At 33.1% G+C, this 21973-nt stretch overlaps 1 protein-coding gene across 16 annotated transcripts in view; it reads right to left on the bottom strand.

Annotated features, from left to right (window-relative positions):
- Nucleotides 1–21973, bottom strand: part of PACRG (parkin coregulated) — a 215516-nt gene that overhangs the window by 65151 nt on the left and 128392 nt on the right. For 2 of the 16 annotated variants that reach the window (XR_014954367.1, XR_014954368.1), the window contains exon 6: nt 2515–2675. The exons of 11 other annotated variants lie outside the window; for them this stretch is intronic. Coding sequence is in view for 3 of the 5 variants with exons in the window: in XM_085576862.1 (XP_085432988.1) it covers nt 2599–2675 (77 nt within the window). In the remaining 2 variants the exon portion in view is untranslated. Of the gene's footprint in view, nt 1–6; nt 2681–21641; nt 21969–21973 lie in introns of those variants that run through there. 3 more of the 16 variants (XM_085576862.1, XM_085576865.1, XM_085576867.1) reach the window with 3 other exon arrangements.

Below are 21973 nucleotides of genomic sequence, written 5' to 3' on the forward strand. Positions count from 1 at the left end.
CTGTTTCAATAATAAAGAAAACAAATAAATAAATAAATAAATACAATCATTGCAGAAGGCCAGATCCTAACAATAGCAAATGTTATCTGTTTGAATCACGAACAAGATTTGGCACAAAGAAGTGTGAAGAGAAAACTGAGTGTCACTGAAGTCAATAACAAAACCTATATTAATTTCAATACTCAAGAGTTTGAATTGAGAGTTTAAAAGTAAATAGGCATGTTTAATTAAAGTTGAAACTAGGCAAGTTGATTTTTCAAGGAAATGAAAGGAACTGCTCTCCAAAACTGAAAAAGAAAACAAGTTTTTAAAGTTACTTTTCATATACTGTCAAGTACAGGTTCTCACAGCATTGCATTTATTCTTTCCCTATATGGTTTCTGAAAGCCTGTGAAACCAGTATTGGCAAAAAATCTGTGTGTTAAGGTAAGTCTGAAGAGAACATGTTCAGAATCTTGCAAATGAGATGACTAATACACATGAAACCATTGGACTCAATATCCTGAGGCATGAGCATACTGTCACCACTGACTGGTGACTCAGAACTGCAAATGCTTCCTTCAATCTAAAAAACATTAATGTGGGAGAAAGACAGATGTTACTAAGGAATACAGGACTTAGTCTATGAGGATAAAAATTATTTTCTATTCCTGCATGTAATGAGCAGTATAGAAAAAAGAAAAAACAAAAGAAAAGGCATAATTGCTTCTGATTAAGTAAACTTCTGTGTTTGCTACTCCTATTGTATATGATTGGTACTGCTGTAAACTATCATCTCCATGCTTTTACAGAGGTAAATGATGAACCAACCCATTTTCCATTAGCTGTTTGGATATGAACAGTATTTACCTAGAGACTGAAGCAATTAAGCTCTTTTACAACTAGAAGTTAGTTTAACTGAACATGTGGGTTTTTTGTACCTTGACTACATTTCTTTAAATTGTCTAATCTGATACTTATCTTCATTTTTTCATCACTTAGCTTTATTTTTTTCCAACATGAACAAAGCAAGTTTAATCTCCAGGGGACATTATTACATATAAATAAAGGAGCACAAGAAAATTATGTAATGCTATTTCAGATCAAAATACACATTGGCCAATATGTCTCTGCCTTTGATATATGATGCACATTTCCAATTTTTACCACGTTTACAAAGTTTGATGTCTGTGTCTGTGTTAAAAGAAAACTGCTGACTGAGATCTACCAGGAGTTTATCTTGTTGCCTCTGATTTTATCTTCCTCTTGCCTTTTTCACAATTAGTACTGCATATTTTGAGATTAAATCTGTCCAGAATATGCTTTATTCTATTGAACAATCTGCAAACAACAGAGAACAGCAGCATGGTACTGTCACCACTTGGAATGTAGTAGGCTGATAATTTTGCTCATAGAAGGCTCACAGGGATGCAGAAGAAACATGACATTTTCTTGAAATAAGCTAGTATAAAGATATGAAAGGTAGATTTTAAGGTTATTGCTGAAGGGCAGATTGGCCACATGCAAGGACTGTTTATACAAACTGTGTGCAAAAATGCCTATACCAGTGTGTTTCTTGGGAAGAAGAAATATTTCATGGTCATACTAATTACCAATCTTTATGAAATACAGTGAATGGGAAATATCTGAACCTTCAATCAATGTAGAACAACAAATATATTTTCGAAAATTTCTGAAGTGAATCTGGAGTTTGAATATCTGAAAATAAAATTTCCTTCAATTTTATCAGGCACTTCAATAAAAGAGGTCTTTCTCTGCAAACAGTGCCTGTCATAATTTCTTGCAATTTCTCTCAAGACTAATTAAAAAAAAAAAGTCACTTTGACAGCTCATTCCACCAGATGGAACTGTTCATAATTCATTTGTAAATGTTCTTATTCAGACATTAGCACATATATTATAGACAGCATGCACAGTATATATATGCTGAGAGTCCACACCAAGATAAAAATAACGAAGCTACTAAGCATCCTAAACTTTTTCTAGACAGGTTTAACTTAAAAGAGGGAAGACAAAATTTTAGTTAAAAATTCATTTAGAGTAGAATAATCAATGTGTCCTGTTTTATTAACTGTTTAGTTTGTTCTCCTCAGAAGACTGACTACTTAGTATCCAAGATATTGCTTCCTTAATGTTTCAGACTTGAATGTTCTTTAAGAAGGTACTGCATGAATAATAAGCACTGGTAATAGGAATTTTGGAACAGGAAATAATTGATTAATGCCATGAAAAGCAAAAATATTTCTTAACAATCAACATACATACATTCTTCCTGTGATACACAGCAGCTGACTCTTTTCTATTTTTCTATGGAAACTTGCATCTTTACTGTGAAATTATTCAGCACACTTTACACAAGCAAAGTGTTGAGATTAAAAGCCAGATGCTTAATGAAGATTAAGTGAAAAATAATATCCAACTGATTATATCTAACTAATTAATAAAGGAGATTTCTTGCACAATGAACAGGGTAGGTGAGAAAAGAATCTCGACCATGAAAAGGGATAGTCCTACCGGCTCATGCTGGGACTCTGTGTGTAGGATGACAAAAATAAACTCTCTCATGCAGACTCATCCTCTGTTCTCTGTGGATAGACCTTATGCTGAAGATGAACCTCCTGAGTGAGGGAGCTTCAAATCACTTTTTAGCAGGTCTTTTGCCAGAGGCATGAAACCTGTGCTTGGACAAAGTAGAGAATCAAGATATTTTGATCTGCAATTTTTTCTTTTAAACTATTTCTTAACTGTTAACAAATTCAGAAAAAAATGCAGACATCAAATTATTGTGATTTTATTGGTAATAATTGCACGTAACAAGTCTCAAATACATACTGACTTGTTTGAGAAAGTGTCTTGAAAGATGCAATTTACACAACATGTGCATTGAAACAATATAGTCTTTGATTCTACAGAACACTTGTGGAGATCAGGTATACAATGGCAGTCAGTAATGTTCAGCTAGAAGCTAAGACTTCTTATAGCTACTAAATGTTTTATATACATGCCTTGGAAAATTATGGGACTTTTCTGAATGCTTTCCTGCATTTTATAAGTATTTAAAATGTTACAAAAATAGTGTATATGTTATATAGTACCTATAATAATACATAAATTATGGCATATTTTATAGCATAATATTGAAAAAATATTATTAAAAATTATTAAACATCTCTTTTAAGGAACACTAATATTTTACTTAAATGTTGTTAATATTTAGTATTCAGAATTTATCTCATTAAAATCTATTCACTACAGAAACTACTATCATTGTATTTGTATAAAGCTGTGAATGACAGCATGATGAACAAGCTCTATCTCTCAAAGATGGAACAAAGCTCAAGGAATGGATGAAAGTGAACCAAATATCAATGGCTGTCTGCTTTTTAGATCACTCTATTTAGGTGCTTATTGCTATAAGATGACTGTGTCTAACTTGAAAAGGAATATTCCACATTGACATGCTTGTAAATGTATCCCCAACCAGCACAGATGGTATAAAATGCTTAATGTTGTTTTCACATGACATGTCATGCTGTGGGAAGATATGGCTGGAATAAATACATTTTATTTTGTCTTCTGACATTTTTCCATAGTATTTAATTATTCAGAGAATAGTTTACAAGAGAACTCTAGTATGAGGGGGTGCTAATTATATACCCACAAGTGACTTCAATACTTTGTCAAAAATGAAAATATATTTGTATGAGCTGTAAATATGATAACATTAGGTGGCCCTTGGTATAGCCTTTGCATTTTGCCCAAAGGAGCAGGTGATTATGAGCTTACTTTCCCCTTCATCTACATATTCTGAACAGTCAACATAATAATCAATTATTCAGATATCAATGTATAAATTCAGAAACTTTTTCTTTCATTGCCAGAGAAAGTAAAGATTGATTCTACCCTATTTTCACTATGTCTTTTGACGACAGAAGAAAAAAAACTAACAATAGTTACATGCAGAAGTGGAAAGAAAAAAGGACAGATTCTGTCTCAGCTCTGTGCAGATGCAGAGGAATCAAGTACAATAACCTTTTACATGCAGTAGTTAAGAAATAGAACTGCACAGATACTTTTTTTTCCTATTACAGAACAAAGAGCCTGAGTTCATGCATCACTGAATGTGAGACAGCAGCTTCCCATCAGGGACTGGCTCTTGGGGAACCCACGGGCAAAACAATGCAAACTGTAATTAGAATACTTTTCTCTCCCATTCTGGGAATAAACAATATTTCCATTGTTCATGTTTACACAAATAACAAAATGCTCAGCTGTGTCTTAGTAACAAAAGATGATACAGTAGCAGTCTTGTTATAAATAACATACATGCCAATGTAATTTAGGATTTCTAATTAATGTAGAAATTCTTTAAGCACTTTCAGCTTCTTGGATTGCTCAAGCATGCATTTTCTGCATACTATAGGACTTAGATTCTGTAATGTCTTTTCTGCTTAAATATTTTCAGTTAAATGATATTAAGTATGACCCCTTTTAACTTCCTTTTCAAAGCTTTCTAACTTTATACTAGCTAATATGATGAGGAGGTAGTAAAAAAAAAAATCTGTTTGTCTGACCTCAAGTAATAGCTACGTAATTTCTCAATTTGATTTTAGTCCAATAAAAAATAGCAGTAGAATTTTTATTCCTTAAATTATAATTACTTTATAGTCATGGAAATATTTGCATTTTAAGCTAGCCCTCTCCAGTTATGTTTCTTCCTTACAAATACTACCAACCTTTATAGTCATTATTTACTTATAGAGACAAAACACATAGGGAAATTTAATATGTAATATCAATGCATAGCCTATTTATAAATGGGTATTATACTTCAGAAGTGAAAAACAAAGCTAATAATATTTTATTACTGCTCTCAATTATGCCTCTAACATACTGTACAAGGTACTTCACTTGCTGGGGATGAGTTAGGAGATCCAGTATACTTCACCTGAGTTCTATGACTCCCTTTAGATCATTTTGTTTGGAATGCATGCTATCATAACAACAATGTGTATCAGTCAGTGTATGGTCAGTTTGATGTGAAAGAAATTAGTTCGTTATTTGGACTTTGTATGGGTAAGAAGAATGACCGTTCCATTGAACAAGCAAATGAAAACAAGAAAGAGTGTGCTTTTAAAATCTGTACCACATATGACAAAATAAAATAAAGATTCATATACAGGCAAAAATTTAAACTATTTTGGTTACCTACAACATATGTGCTTCTTTATGAGAAGGCATCCAACCACACTATAGGTACTAGTTTATGTTCTTCAACATTATTATCTTTATTATAGAATACACCTGGCAAAATGGCTGAAGATATCAAAAGGGCACAGGATGGAGTCTTTCTGGAACACAAGTCAGCCTTGAATGGATTTTTATTTCCTGTTACTGTATATCCTTTAACATATATTATAAAATTGTAATGGAGAGATACCTTTGAGAGAGCTTCCTGACAAATCTGACTCATCTAGAACAAAGAGTATTTTTGAATCCATTAATTCCTAGTTCAGCTGATTTAAAATAGCCTTAGAACATTAAAAAAGAAAATAAATTCTCACTTAAAATATTTATTCTCTTTCTAGTTTTTGAGCAAAAGAGAACTTTTAGATGCCATGAAGTTAAATTTGGATTACAGAATTTTTAAAAAGTACTTTTATTTTCTGACCAAAGGCTGTAGACTTTGGAGATGTAAAATCAGGTATCTGATCCTATATTCCACTAACAGAAAATGGAACTTGATTGTCAAAGAATAGAAGCAGGTCCTCAAGAAATGAGGTCCATGGTTTATTTTCTGAGGTCCTCTTCAGGCAGCACAGGGCTTGGAGGCAAACCAGCTATATATGAGAGAAAGAGCATTTTAGTATACAATACTGAATTTCATACAGTATCTCAGACAAGCTACTGTGACCATGCATGAGGATGTTTATGTGCCTCCTGAAGTAGGTTGAATGTAAATTTGGCTTCAAGCCGAGTGATATACAGCTCTGAATCTTAACCAGGGATGACTAGTATGAGCAACATAGCTTTTAGCCTATAGTTTTTTTAATTATATGATGTTAGGTCTTGAAATCCTCTTAAAGCTGCATCCTGCTTCAGAGCAAAAAAAATTAAAGATCACTTTCATTTTTTATCTCTTAAAAAACAGATCTAGATCTTCTTAAAAATATGTCATTGCAATAAAAATTGGGAAGATTATTATCTCCATCTTATAAATTTTTAACTATATTAAACAAAATGAACTACAGACTAGACACTCAACTTCAGAAATTAGAAAGAGATGGTGACAGCTTCTCCTGTACTTATAAAAAGGGCAGAAAATCATCTAGCATACCAAAACACTCAGGATTTCTTCTCAGATTGACAGGATTTATATTTGCATTTCCTACTTCACACTGAAACTGCTCTGATCATTATATTACACATTAGCCTGGGTTTTATGCATTAGTTTGTATTTTCCCACGCTGCTCTGGTTTGCATGTCTTATTTAAATACTTGCTGACACAGGTAAGATGTAGAATTTTCAACTCCAAACAAAAACATAAAACATTGAAACTCAAGTTCTTTCACTAAGGAAATATTTTTATGTTGTATAATATAATAATATTGTTGTACTTAGTGGAATAACATCTGAAAAAAACCCTGAAAAAACATTGTCAAAAGATAATTGCAGTTCAGATCTGCTTTCTGTTTTCAAGGAAAAATTCAAATTCTTACTTGCTAGGTTTTGGTGGGTACTTTAACAAATAGTTATGGGGAATCAGTTCCCTATTAATGTTATAATTTAGTCCCTTATTTATGAATTATTTTCTATTTTTCTCCAAAAACTAGTTAGCAAAACAAAGTTTGCAAATAGTTTACATGTAATAAAAGCACTGGCTTTTATAAAGGTCTCGATATTTGAACTACTTTGTTCCACAAGATTAACAATATCTGAGATAAATATTTGTTCATATCTTCTATGCTCTAGGCTTATTTCCATTTGCCCTGGAGTCAATAAAAGTCACTGATATCGGTAGATCTAAAATATTGATTTTTTTCATGTATTAAAAATTACAGCAGTAAGTACATAATTATCTGATTACATTATAGCACTTCAAGCAGAATTTAGAATCTGAATCAAACTCATGGGTTGGCTAGTGATATTTATACACCTTACTTCTTGTTCATGGCAAAGCTCCTCAGGTGTTTGGTGAATCAGCATGAAACCTATACAAAACTCAAAAGATTTTTGAAGTGTCTTTAATTCCTGATGAGGGAAAGCTGATGACTTCAGGTATTTGCTGAGATTTGTTGGAATTTAAAGCTCTGACTGCAGCTGAAGAGGCAGTTTCTCAGAGTTGTTATATTCTCACTGTTCTAATTTGTAGTTTCTTCATGGAAGTGGAAACTAAAAATAATGACAATATTTATTTTTTATAATTTATTTTAAATACTTTAACAATAATTGAATTATTATTACTAATGCTATTCTAGTTACAAAAATCATTATAAAGCATTTGAATTCAATAGCTAAGACTGACAACCACTATCTTTTCCTAACGAATCCAATTTATAACTCTAGTGTACTTTGAACAGGTGGACTCAGTCTTGAAGTGCCAAAGAGTTTCTAAGCCTTGGATATACAGTTCTTAAAATATAAAAGCTGGACTGTAAAACTGAGCAGTAAAATGTAGCAGCCAGATAGACAATGGCTTCATGCACCTATTTTCGAACACATGGTGAAAGGCTTTGGTACAGTACCAAACCAATATTCATTCTCTATTCAAGTTTATTTTCAATTCTCATTTTGAGTAAATAATACTCCAGTCTCTAATGTTTTGTCCAAGTACAGATCAAACTGTGCAGTTTAACTGCTTTTTCTTGGAAGTACATAGTCAATCATTTCATTATTGAACCTGTGGTTCTCTGCTGTCTGGCACAAAGGGTCTTCTTTCTTTTCAAATGATTATTGATTCAGATAATAGTCCAGATTACACTTTGATAACATGAATTATATCCTCTAATAGCACATGTAGACCTTCAGTTAGGCAAACTGAATCATCAATTGTACACATAGTCCTGTGATTCTGTTGTGATGACTAACTTGGCCACTTCAGTTAATTAAAAGGCTATACAAATTGTTCATTTATAGGCTGATCCAATTCTCATTAAAGCTAAAATCAATGAGAATCCTTTTTGGGTCTAACTGTTCTCCAGTTACTAATTTTGGAAGGATATTATGATCTAAGTTTCAAAAAATATTAACACTGTAAGAAATGGGCAACAAAGCTATAAGAACAATGACAGAAGAAATTTAGTATATCATCAGGTGTTAAAGAGTTATCCAGTCTGGATTAGCCATTTTTGCTGGTAGGTTCTGTCTGAAGTAGTTCTATTCTCTCTTGCTCTTGTGATCCCTCTACTTGCCCTTCTAAAGGAAGCCCACAACATCCACTAACTTTGCAACCAGCCACTGCAGAAAAGAATTCTCTGGACTGCAGTGCCACCCAGAGCAGGCACCAAGTGCAGGGGAAAGAAAAGGGGCAATAAATTAGTCTACTGGTAACACAATGGGGTGTTTTAAAAAATACATTGCATTCTTCCCACAGATGGATGCTCTCAAGTTTTTTGTGCAGTTAATTTTCTGGTTTTTGGAAACCAGTAGGGCTCATTTTATGTTAAAATAACTTTGGTTAAATTACTGAAAAATAAGAAATGGTCCCATTATCCCAAAGAAAAATGGAGCCAATTTTCTTTGATAATCCATAATTGCAAATGATTTAGAAAAATCCTGTTTTGCTATAAAATATTGGTGATTTCACAATTTGAAGCTTTGCCAAGTTATTGTTTCCAGCTTAGAATGGAATTCAGTTATTTGGATATGAGCAATACAAAATAACTTGACTTTTTTTTTTGTATGTACTTTCTGATAACCTATTCTACAAGTTGTCACAATGCACCATGAAAAAGCACAGTAGTGCATACACTGGAAAATCTATTGTTTTTAAATTAATAGTCAATCAAGTTATGATAATAACACAATAAATATTCACATATAATAATAAAATAAAATAAATTTTATTGAAGAGCATATAATAACCTACACATGCATTACCTTAAAAATGTGCAAATTAGCAAAAATTTATTATATAGTTTTTGTCCACAAGCCATTTAAAAATAGTTTTATACTATTTTTGCTGTAGAAATTCTTAGATTGGTAATATAAAAACCAGGGAAAACAGAGAAATTCTGATTTAGATCTATATACTGTATATAAAAAATTATGTATTAGTTACAAAATGGTGATGATTATGACAACACACAATCTGCTTAGGTTGATTTCTTTTATTTTTGTTTGCATAAACAGAGTTACTGTTACATTGCTTTGATCGTAAAGAGATGCTTTGCCCATTATAGAATGGAAAAAGTTCATTAATGTTCTTTTCTGAACCTTAAGACTAATGGACTTCTGCACCTGTTCATGCAAATGAAGAGTTTTAATTCCCATTCCACTCATCCAGCTGTGATTGCATGTCCTGTTGTTTTACTACTGACTATTTTTCTATGCTTTTCTATCAAATTATTCTTGCTTTGGAGAGATTTTCAGCATTAGAAGTAATAATAAGTAAAGACAATTATTTTGAATCAATCTTAATTTATGGGGACAAAAAAAGCCACAACAACAACAACAACAAAAGCTCCAAAACCAGATCAAGGCTTTGGTTATAACAAGGGTTAAAGCATCCAACATCCACCCAGCATGAAATTCAGTGTTCTCTCAGTGATATAATTCTGTGTTCATGGCAAAAAAAACCAAAAAAACAAAACAAAAAAAAAAAAAACTGCTTACTTTGTTCAACAGTTATACCTCAAGATATATTTAAGTTTGGAAAATAAATTCGCCTTAATGCATCTACTGAAATTTTTATTTTACAGTTAGGCATCATAAAAATAACATGTATTCTTTATATATTCTTTACATTTATTTGCAAGAATTAGCTCTTCTAACATGAAAGTCAGTCAAATTTCATTTCTAAGAAGAAGAGAGAGCTTATTTGAAAAACACAAAGTGTTTAAGCATTACTTCAGTGTCAATGTTATGGCTACACAGTGAATGGTCAGACAATGAAAAGATCTACAAATCTATGAGAATTCTTGACACAGATTCATCCCAAATTTTCACATCACTGGATTAGTTCAGAAAGAATAGCATGGAAAAAGCATTTTGGGGACTTATCAGGTTATTTCCTTAATGAAACAGGTCTATACCAGTAAAGACCCCAAATTTGCAGCTTCCTCTGGACTCCATAGCTATGTGATATTTCCAGTTTATGCTGAGAAAATTTCATTATAGCAGATCAATCAAAATACAGAGAAAACAAGTGTAGTGGAAAATCCACAATAAACCAAACAGAAAAATTTCAGGATAGCAACGATTTATAAAATCTCTGGTCAAAGCACATGAAAGCTCATTGACAAATTTAGACTTGCAAGGGAGCTGAAATTTCATACAGGTTTTGCTGAAAACTTTGTATGAAATAATTTCAATTGGTCAAAGCACCAGGAATCTGGTTTGCCCCCGACCATGTAAGTCTGAGCAATTCAAGCATTAATGGCACACCCCATTTTGGGTAAACTGTGCCTGACAGATAAAGTGCAGGCTCACAGATGTCCATATATCCATTAAATAACCAATCCTCAATGAAAGTAGCTTCCCAGTCAAGTCCACCAGTATGGTTGCACCTGCAATCCTTTACTAACTAACTTCTGTAAGAATGAACCAGGTTAAACAGAAAGATTAAAATTCTGAGGTATTTCACAGGCTTGGGGCAAGGAATAAAGATACATGCAAATACAAGCAATTTGGGAAAAGGTCCCTCATTTGTCTTCTGCAGAACCATCTTGATCAGATTTGGCTGCAGCCATAAAACAAGTCTACCCCTACTGTACTTTCCCTGTTTATAACTTGCACATATAAACTTCTGTACACCCACAGAGAAGAAAAACTCTGCAGTTAAGTACTACCTTCACCTTGTATCCATGCTGATATTATGTATATGAATTAGTGTACATATGTGTACATAGAAAGTGTTTATAAAAGAAATCTTTAAAATGTTTTTTCTTCAAATTACCATGTACTGCACTTAAATGCAATTTATTTTCACTCAACTGCATATAGGAGTCTGAAATGGAGACTTGGATAGTCTTAAGTGGATAGTCTTAAATTGATAGTCTTAAGTGGTCTATCAATTTAAAAATAGTCTCTTAACTGGAGATAAGATTTCAACCCTAAAACATTACAAGTTGACCACCAACTCAGATCTGCATAATTAAAAACTTCCACAAAGAACATGGCTATAAATATCCTGTTGCCTGCCTCATTTAAATCTTTCCTTTGCATTCTAATCAGATAGAAACAGGATCCAATTCTGAATTTGAAAAATAAACACATTAAAGAAAATTAGTTTAGGCATCATTACAGTGTACATACATGAGTGTCTACATTTTTTTTAATGGATACTTGCTATATAGCATTTAAGTAGTGACTGTAATTTCTCTGTGTGGCTAATTTGACCACACATATTGCAAACTGTTTTCATTTTCCTTTATTGTCCTCTAATGAGCTCATCAAGAGTATATAATTAGTGCAGTAAACTGCATAACACAGGCTCTGCCCCAAAGCAGCCAAGCAGAGTTCTCGACTAGCCCGGTTTCCCACCAGAACTTAGTACTGTTAATGGCCCATGATCAGTAGGAAGGATATCAGGGGATATGCTCTGTTTTAAACAGCTTGTGATCTCTGGCTCGAAGCAACAGTTCTGAGGCTATCACCATCTGTACTGACACACAAATGAAAGTTGTTCTATCTCTTTTTAATGAAGCTACTGAGGTCAAATAATAATGGCTTCAGATGCCTGAAAGACATGAATGACTGGGCAACTGGATTCTAGAGCAATTTCTCTTTGTGTATAAAGGTTTTAATATTCTCTGCAGTAGGTAATCCTAGAATTCTCTGCTAAAATCTGAACCTAGAACTAGATACGAGGTAACAAAGATACAATTTATACAAGTAAGAAAACATTGCAGACATTTGAAGAAGGGCTGAAACACAGATATAAATATGGTGTAAACAGTCAGGTAGATTTCAGTCTAGGTAGCTTTGGAGGACTCAGTATTTGAGAGTTCCCTTCAAATATACAGCATATCATAACAAACCAGCACTTTGAAAAATGTGCACCTTGAAGACTTAAGAATCTGTGGCTTAGATTTACAGCATTTGCTACTCCATTGTCGAAGATCCATATGATAAAGAGATTCTCATGTAATATCTATGTTATCATATAGAAATTAATTCTAATTTTTGTCATCTGTATCCTGCAGGAGATGGCTATATTAACACAAGGAACTACCAAGATACTTGGACTTGTTGCAGTGTTTTTGTCACCACCAGTCCCCAAAATATGTGGAAAACTGTCGATAGCCCAGAAACAGCACTGCAGTACTATTTTTTCTACTTCATAACCGGCATCAACAAATCCTCTTTAAAGGAGATATGGCATAGACTCTGAATAAGCAAGTTCTTCAATACTTTTACAAGAGAAAAGTAAGAAACTTCTTCCAGAAGTGTAGGGCAACATTTGTACATACCTATTAACATAAGTGTGTGAGTGTGTGTGCGTATCCATCTGTATATGTGTAAGTAGACATACACAGGCATATACATATTGATATCCACAGAATCAGTCTTGGATATTTTCCTAGTGTCAACCAATCCCAATTATTACACAGTGCTTAATCACTGAGCACAGGAGTAACTAACAGGAATGTAAGGCAAGGAGTAATAAAAGCTAATAAAGAATGCATTGAAAATTAAGGCAAAAATGTAAACTCAGTTACTGTGTAATCTTACATCACCATTCCTCTCCAATCACTTCTTATTTATCAGAGTCTGCATAGCAAAATAGCACACTCAGGAACTTCTCTGGTAATTATCTTATCAGGGCTTTAATCTTCTTCTGCAATTAATCATGTAAAATCTTATCACCAGTTTAATTTTAATCCTGGCTATTCATATTCTAAAGAATAAAGTGCAGATATGTATTGTGGTGGAAACAGTTTTTCAGTTCAGTAAGCACTTAAAATCTAAAATAAAAGTTAAAAAAATTTGTGCACAAACAAAAATTCTCTATGGAAGGCTAAAGTACCATTACAATTCAACTTCTAGTGTTGCTGCAGCAGATTAGGAGATTTCACACCTGAATTAAAAGCGCTGGGAAAAGGAAGATTAACAGAAGCATAAGAATAAAGAAATATAAATATTTTTTTTAGGGTTTGCTTGTATGTATTTAGATTTTTCTGTAAATAAATAAATACCAACACATAAATTACAAAGATTATTAAACATACATATTTGCTCAATATCAAGAACTATATTTATTTTTATTTTCTACAAAAGCATTTGTAAATAAAATGACAAATATATAAAGCAAAATCAACAAGTACTAAGGATATATAAATTTAAAAAATAAGTTTATCACACATCAGTAGGGAATTGTTTGTCACATTCTTTCCTGGATGACATTGCAAACTAGATTTTATACAATGACTCAAACAGTCATGAATTAAAAAGAAAAAAATTACCCTAGACCTAATATATTCTACTCTGTAACAAAGCTGCTCTTTAAACTGAACCAAAGAGGCCCTTCAAATAATTTTTTTTCAATAAGTAAAATTCCATAAAGTTTAGAAAACAGCAGTGCTTACAGAAACAGCATAATGAGTAAAAATTCTTTGACTTTTAATGAAGTATTATAAAGTGTTCCTGTTTTTTTTATATATATTCATATCTAAAACGGGAAATCTGGAGTTTATAATGTGTTCCTCATAGAAGAAAGAAGAAAAACTTTGAGATATACCTGCAAGTTCTCAGGAATGAAAGAACATAAATACTGATGAGAACAAACTGGAAGTATAGAAAAATCTAAGTTAAAATAAATTTATACCCTTCCAGATCGAAGTGCTAGTTGCACTTCTAAACATAGGTTAGATCTATATTAGATCTAAAACAGAATGAAAGAAACAGAAGTGAAATATCATTCTTCATTGCAACTTATCTTATTTTTTTTGAGAGCAGAATAATTTATTAGAAAAGAAGTTTAAAAATTTTGAAAAGATATAGACATAAATCAGGCTCTTTCTTTTGAAATAGAAGATTCTATTATTGAAATTAATTTTTTATTCACTGAACTGAAACACAAAGGTAATTTCTTGTCTAACTTAGCAGTCCCTTAAAAGTATTTTCCTTACAATAATGCTACCATTTATGTAATTTTTTTTGAACTAAAATAAGTTACATACTGAGAAAGGTCTTGAAATAAAATTAATGCCTCTCTAAAGACATTTGATAATATCTATTGTGTGGATCAAGATGTCTCATAATTTATAAGCTTTAATATTTGGAATTTCTACACTTCATACAAGTTCTGTGAGAGACTCTTGATTTTCACAATGTGATTTCATCACATATGTACTCACCCAGATGCTAAGCTTTGCATCTCAGTTCTTGATAGATTTTTAAGAGCTTTCCCACTTCCTGTTTGTATTACAGTCTACCCCAAACCACAGTGGGAAATCACAAATTTGTGGTTGAGGTAAATTTCAAAGGAAGCCTCCTCTTGAAAGAAAAGCAGTGAAGTTATCCAGTGGTAAATTCTATAAAAATTCTAACCAGGAAGTTACCCAGGTACAGGGCTGAAATCGCTGAAGGGCTTGCCTGTAATTTTTCATGAAATCATAAAATTTCACATTTTTTTCATAGTGAAAACACATACAATCCTATTGTGGAAGATAAACAATCATAGTTTAATGATATAGTGATTGATACAGCAGCAGCTAAATGGGATTTCTGGCTAGAAACATATAGTAGAAAACGTACAGTTGTTCCTGTCCTGGCCAGAGATAGATGTTAAACAAGAATCAAAGTAACAGGAATTAAAACATCATGTATGCTCACAAGTACTTCCAATGTGAAAATAATTTTATGTAAAAGAAAACATAATACATAGTAAATATATGCATATCTAATACAATTAGGGTTCAGATAAATGACTTATGGCATGGCGATTGCCACCGGATCTGATAACGTGGGTTTCTGCATTTAAGAACTTCTGCTTTTGGTTAGCACCAGATTCTGCTCTCACTAAGATTTTGAACAGGCCTTCATTTTATTAAATCCTCTGTCTCCACCTAGCAATTGTTTCACTGGGATGATTAACTATAAAAAGTTGCCTCAGTGGGAACAAGGATATGTGAAGTGGAGGCATGTCACCCTGTTTTTTTGAGAGTTTTAAAGTTCTTCTGAAAGTTCCTATGCCTTCTGATATTTACATATTTCAACTCAGTTTTCTCATGCATGTTCATGTAAATAATGATTGTTTTGTGTTCTTCTTTGTGTGTGGAGAGAATTGATGGACCAGTTTGACCAGTGTGGTTGGAGAGGTGGCAGTTTCACCCTCCAATCCACTGTCATTTTTAACATTGTATATACAGTGGAGTCAGAAAATAAAGTTTGTTTTTTTAAGTTCTTTTTCTTTCCTTTTACATCTAGCCTGCTTCTGTGAGTTCTTTGGTGTTGCAGCGTGACAGAGGCATTGCCACTATATGGTTCCTTTACATAAACAGCATACTGCTTGTCTTCTAAAAAATGCAACAAGGGGGACCTTTCTCTTCTAATGTTGACATACAATTGCACTGCACAAAACACCACAAATATTAATTATAGAAGAGTAAATGTGTGCAGAATCCTGCCACTGAATAACATACTTCATATATCTAATGGCACTCATCAAAGCAGAACAAATACATTTCTTCTGCAGTAAAGAGAAGTACTTCTGTTAGATCAAAAGTAAAAAACCCAAAAATATAAAAAAGGAAAAGCTACATTAATGTTTTTTACAGATTAAATATTACAGAAAAGACGTAATATATTTTTATTGCATTTCCAGATTCTCAACTGAAATACAGTTTACTCTTCAAAATACCCCATCAAGTGTTTTAACCTGCAACTTTTATATATTTGCTGTCTGAATTTCTGTATCTAATTAATGCAAACCCCTAAACAGAACAAATCAATGAAGAATCTGGATATATTCCAGCCATTTAACAAATATTTTCTAATTGCCAAGGAGTATACAGACAATTTAAAGGTAGGATGATATTTGAGGACCATTGTTTCTTTAACAACTCGGATTGCTAAGGTGTCTGGATTTCTTTTACCAATGTGTTGCACTGTGGGATTTGCAAATCAACAGCAAAACAGCATGGACACTACTCCTGTAGAACTCTTGAGTGCCAGGAAACTCCACCAATATACAAGTGTCAGAAATAAGAGAGGAAGTTTCTGTGCTAATTTTTGCCTACTTTTCTACTCTATCCAGCCACACCTAGTATATCTGGCATTGGTAGATGGTGGCAGCAGAATTGTTTCATTTTTAGGGAAGGAACAAGGAGAAGGTGCATTATGTTGGATACTAAATTCACAGAAAAAGTATTGAATTATTTACACAGTAATACTTGGAAGGCATGAAGCCATCACAGATTCACTTCCTAATAATTAAACCAAATTTAAACTCTCCTGGAAGTGACTGAAGTAACTTTTTAGTTACTTAAGAAATAAACATTTGGAATGTGTTTATCTTGTCATCAACTGGCAAAAGCATGCTGCACAGCACTTGGCACAATCTTTTGGGCCAGAGGGGACATCTGTCTGACCATCAGAAAATTAATTTTTTGTTTCAGTTCTCTCTTCAATTCAAAGTGTCCGACATAAAGAGTTGGGCCTGGTATAGCCCGGCAGAAGGGCATTTACAAAGCACAACATCAAAAGTAGGAGTGGAACAAGAGTGGGGTTGATGGTACCAAGCACTCTGTAATGGTATCCAAAACCTGTGTGGGAAGAAAGCACCCAGGCCACCAAACATTTGCCCACACTATCTGCTGGAGGAATCATCCTGTGTATGCTTCATAGATAAAAAATTGTGTCATAGATAAAAAGTTGTGCCACTCAGCACAGGCCAAATCCATGCCAGGCACAGCATGCACTGTTAAGTAACATGGAGATCAGGGAACCAGAGCTTGAATGCACTATTTCTTATTTTTTGTTCAAATTAGCAGTAAGAATATAGCCCCATTGTCTCCACTGCAGCCCAAATCTAGACACTGCAGTGAAAAAAATCAAATGGTCACTACTTGTTTTCAGTACAGAAACTAAGGACGAAAAAACCAAGCTGTGAGTACTGCATAATATCACACAGGGTAAGAATAATATATGCTAATTTCTGTATTATATAGTAAGAAGATGTACTTTACACTTCTGAGGATCAAAAACGAAATTTCTTTTCCTATGAAGAAGAGACTGAAGAACATGGTTTTATGAAGGCAATGCAAAAAACATTAACGTCTAACTAGAGTAAGGAAAAGAGGGGTCTAGCAATTTTCTCCCAATTACCACCATTTCAGATTTGAAAATCAGAATCCCACAAAATACAGCCCCAGACTCTCTGAATCTTATCTAGGTTCACCTTTATTTATCAAATCAGGACAGAATACAAAACAAACAGCAACCTGCATTTTGTATGTCTTAGATTAAGACTATTATAATGTGAATATAAATATTTTAAAAATTTTATTATTTTCCAAAAAGAAAAGCCCTTAGGGAAAAAAAGCAAAAGACTTGGAATACTCTTCTTGCATGATAATATACTATTTATATTTAAATCTACAATATACCTATACTATATACATTATACCATATACTATATACATTCAAGTTCTGTAATATTTTGAAACCTAATTAACAAGTTGTTTTTTTTTCAAGGCCACACATAAAATTCTTGTTTTCCAGTTGGCCTCCACAAACAAGTCTCTGCTCCTACTTTGAGTTTCATGGGATTTTTCTGGGATTATATACAAGAAATAATGACACTTCACTACCTATCAGTTTCAGCCAGAGACGCAAGAATACTTTCTGTAAGTTTGATAAAAATATGTAGATGAGGTCCTCTGTTTAGTTTTCAAGAATATAGGAAATAATCTTTGCATCTCCTCAACTGAACCTTGAATTGCAAAACTCGCAGGAATAATTTAACAGAATCTTCACTATAGATCTGCCTTCATTAAAAAAAAATAAATTGCACACACACACACTCTTCTCCTGTTTTCTGGTTTCATCCTTACACATGCATTATTTCAGATGGAAGGTTCACTATTTTCACTTTCACACAGAAATATGTGTATGCCAACCACTCCTGATCATTTTGGTTTGCTGGATCCCTTCCTGGTGGGGGCCTATGACACAGTAGTTTCCCTAAGACAAGTATTTGTTTACATCAAAGAAGAGGTATTCCAAGGCAACAAAATCATCTGCTTTTATTCTGATTTCACCAAACTGTTTGCGTTACTAGCAGGTGGTTAAATAAGGCGTATGTGAGTTAATTTAACAGAAAGAAAATACAAACAATCTTTCAAGAAGGGATTCTGGGGCCAAACAAGCATGTCTCTGGTGCCACAGGGAAACTGCCTTTTCATAATGCCTGTGAAAACTATTTCTGGTGCTGCTCAAATAGCATAACACATAATGTTTTTATTACAGACACTGCAATTGCAACTCAGATTATCCATATGCCTTACATTTATTCTCTAAGTTGTAATCATGAACATCTCTGAGGATTTTCCTGTTATGACCACTCCACAGTTTAGCTTTGATTTGCAACTGGCATTTTTTGTGATAGATTAATCTACTGGGACTGTCTGTCTCTCTCTGAAATCTATACCCATGGACAGTGCACTCACCAAAGATGATTTTGCCCCTAAAAAGGCTAACCTCCCCAGGCTCTCCCTGCAATCAGTGGAGACAGGTTGCTCCAAAGATGAAACTTTCACATATCCAGCCTTTCTGAATACATTTTGTCTCTTTCCATTGCTAGTCAGGAATACAATATATAATGTATAAATTAAAGTATAAATCAGCATTTAACATCACATTCATATTTATCAGTAAAGCTTTTTCTTAGCGTTTGGTTCTCATCAAACCAGGATACAGCCACCTAAAGAGATTCAGGTATCTTGGCATATGTCTTGGTTCCTTTCATTTCTGTCATGCACACTCAATCCAGACAGCATGGCTGAAAACTATACTCACTTATCAAACCACAAGACACAGATGGACAACTTCTGAGACAATGGTAAGGAAGAGATGGAAATTTCTAAATATTCAACGGATAACAAGAAGGAAAACCATCTCAAGAAAAAAGTCCTCAGAAGTACCTTCATGTACATCACAGAAATATCCCTTAGGTACAGTAATTTCAAGGTCTTCCTCTATAAATAAAAAGATGAGGTAATTTTCTTTCTCAGTTTCAAAATAGATCTATACCATTTTCTTGCATTATACATCCCTCAGTGAGGTTAGATTTATTAAACATGTAATTTACTGGATAAATATAATAAAAAACTTTGTTTTCTCTGTACTAATCCCTCCTAATTGCTTTGGTTTAGCAGGAGTTAATGCTTAAAGGTAATTCTTAAGTTAATTATTAAAATTTATTTCACTTTTGGTAGCATTTGTGGAAGGACTCTTCCTTCTTACACAAAGATACTGACGATGATAGCAAACCAGTAAAGCTGAAAGATTTTTTTATTCTCAAAATGGAATTAAAAGTAAAGTCTTCAAAAGTAGGGCTAACATAAAATACAATGATATTAGGAAATTAATGAAAAATGTGGGAAAATGCTAGGAGGGAAAAGGAGGGCTGACAGACTCAGAGGTGAGGTTTGCAGGAGAACATTCTTTGAACAAAAATTTTCCATTTTATGCATCCAGTTTCATTCTTTAGTTATTTTCTAAAATTTTTATGCTTTTTCTTACACTCTGCTAGCTACAGAAATATTCAGAATTTTTATGTCTAATTAGAATTTCTGCTCTCTTAACCTATGTAAAAGAATAAATTAATCAACATTGTTTTCACTACCTTATACTTTAACATACTCGTAAGAGAAATATAAGGAATAATGTTTAGGAATATACTTAATATAAGGAATTATACATAAATTTCATTTCAAATCACAATCCTTAGCTCAGTTTAATGACACATTTTTTTTTTTTTTTTGTAGTTGAACTACTGTAAAGCTTCAGAATCCTAGTCAGGGATCATGAATTATTAACTCATCATTAACAAAACCATATTAATACATCAGAAATGCATCTTCTTCTGTCTTTAAGAATTGAACATAAAGCAAAAAACAAGAAGCAACATATCAATACACAGGGATTGTTGGAAGTGAAAAAGAATATATACAATTACTGTTGACATTATAGAAACTCACTTCAGAACATCAATGTCTTAACCAATATCCAGTATTATGAAAGTAGAAAAGGCATTTTGCATTGAGACAAGAAATACAGTAGCATGTGACAACCTCTGCTTTGTATTTGGCTAAAGTCCTTTCCCATTTCATTCACCCCTAAATGAGGTTCTGATCACTGGCCTGTAGAATCAAATACAGAAAGTAAGCACAAGTAACCCCATCACTGTCATGTGTCAACTCAAGCTCAAGGAGCTCAAGGATAGCTTAACAACTGTTAAATATGAAAAATTATTAGCATCCTTAATGATATATTGATTTGACTGCTTCTTATGCAATGTGACACATTCTTTTTCTTAGAAACTGTATCATAACACCCAGAACAAAGTGAGAAGAGAGAGGGTTAAATGATAGCTCCCGTGTTTCTTACATTTACTGAATGTTGGATTACTTTTTCGAAAGCCAAAATAACAGGGAACCTAATGTAGTATACAAGTGGAAAAGCTTAACATAAAAACAGGTGTTCTGGGGATTGTTTGTTTGCTTTTGGATTTTGCTTGGATTGGTTTGGTTGGTTGATTGGTTTGACTTTTCTTTCCCCCAAAAAATAAAATTCCTAACTAAAATGTCTAAGTTTGAATTAGATTACATTAGTAAGCAAATGCTCTGGTCATAAATGTCTGATCTACTTCACCTAATTCTCAAATAAGAAAAGCCAAAAGGGCACTTCTCAGCTAGTATAGTCCTGTCAATGACACAAAGATTTCCATGTGCTAATTGCATCAGTATTGGGACAGCCAGATGATGTTATAACAAGAATACATATTTTTGCTGGAGTGTCTAAAAACAAAGATGATGGATGTGCAATATAAAAAAGTAAATCAATAGTCCAACGTTATGGGCCTCACAAAATCAATTTTGTTGCCTAGAGTGTTCTTCAAAAACTATGAAAAAAGCAACATCTTGAAATGAGATGAAATGATATAACAGAATATAACTGAAAGACCTGAAGCACTTTAATCACCTGAGTATTTTGGTAGTTTAATCACACTGCAATATTTATGTTCCCACTGGTATCATTCCATTATATGGGGCTTTAACCTGTTTTTCTTGAGGAAGAGAGAGAAATGCCACAAGAAAATTGTTATCCATACAAGGACTTCCCTCTCTCCCAAGCTTCTCTCTCTCCACTACCTGTTGGTTTTAGGGTTTGTTTTTATTAATATAAGAACAGAAAGCCAGGTGCAGAGCATATTTCTTCAATTTTGGCATCCTCACTCTGACTTTCACAGAAATATTTTTCTCAGAACAGAAATACTAATTGAGCACAGAAATAAAAACATCTGCAATAAACAAACATAATCAACTTAAAATTATTACGTGAACCCAGATTTCAGATGTATATTTAAAATAAAAAATATGCCATCTTAATAAATGCAACAAACTGAAATCATATGTCTCAAACTTAAGGCAAATTTGTTTGCAAATATATATAAAAAGAGAATTATGCAGAAAACAAATATTTTCTCAGAATTACTTAGTGTATACTCTGCAAGTAGTTCTACACGAAGTTGAAAGCACAAGTCCAGCTGAAGAAATCACTTCTCAATTCCAACAGCCAACTGCA

This window comes from Lonchura striata, chromosome 3 (assembly GCF_050655825.1).
Source record: "Lonchura striata isolate lonStrDom1 chromosome 3, ASM5065582v1, whole genome shotgun sequence".
NCBI lineage: Eukaryota > Metazoa > Chordata > Aves > Passeriformes > Estrildidae > Lonchura > Lonchura striata.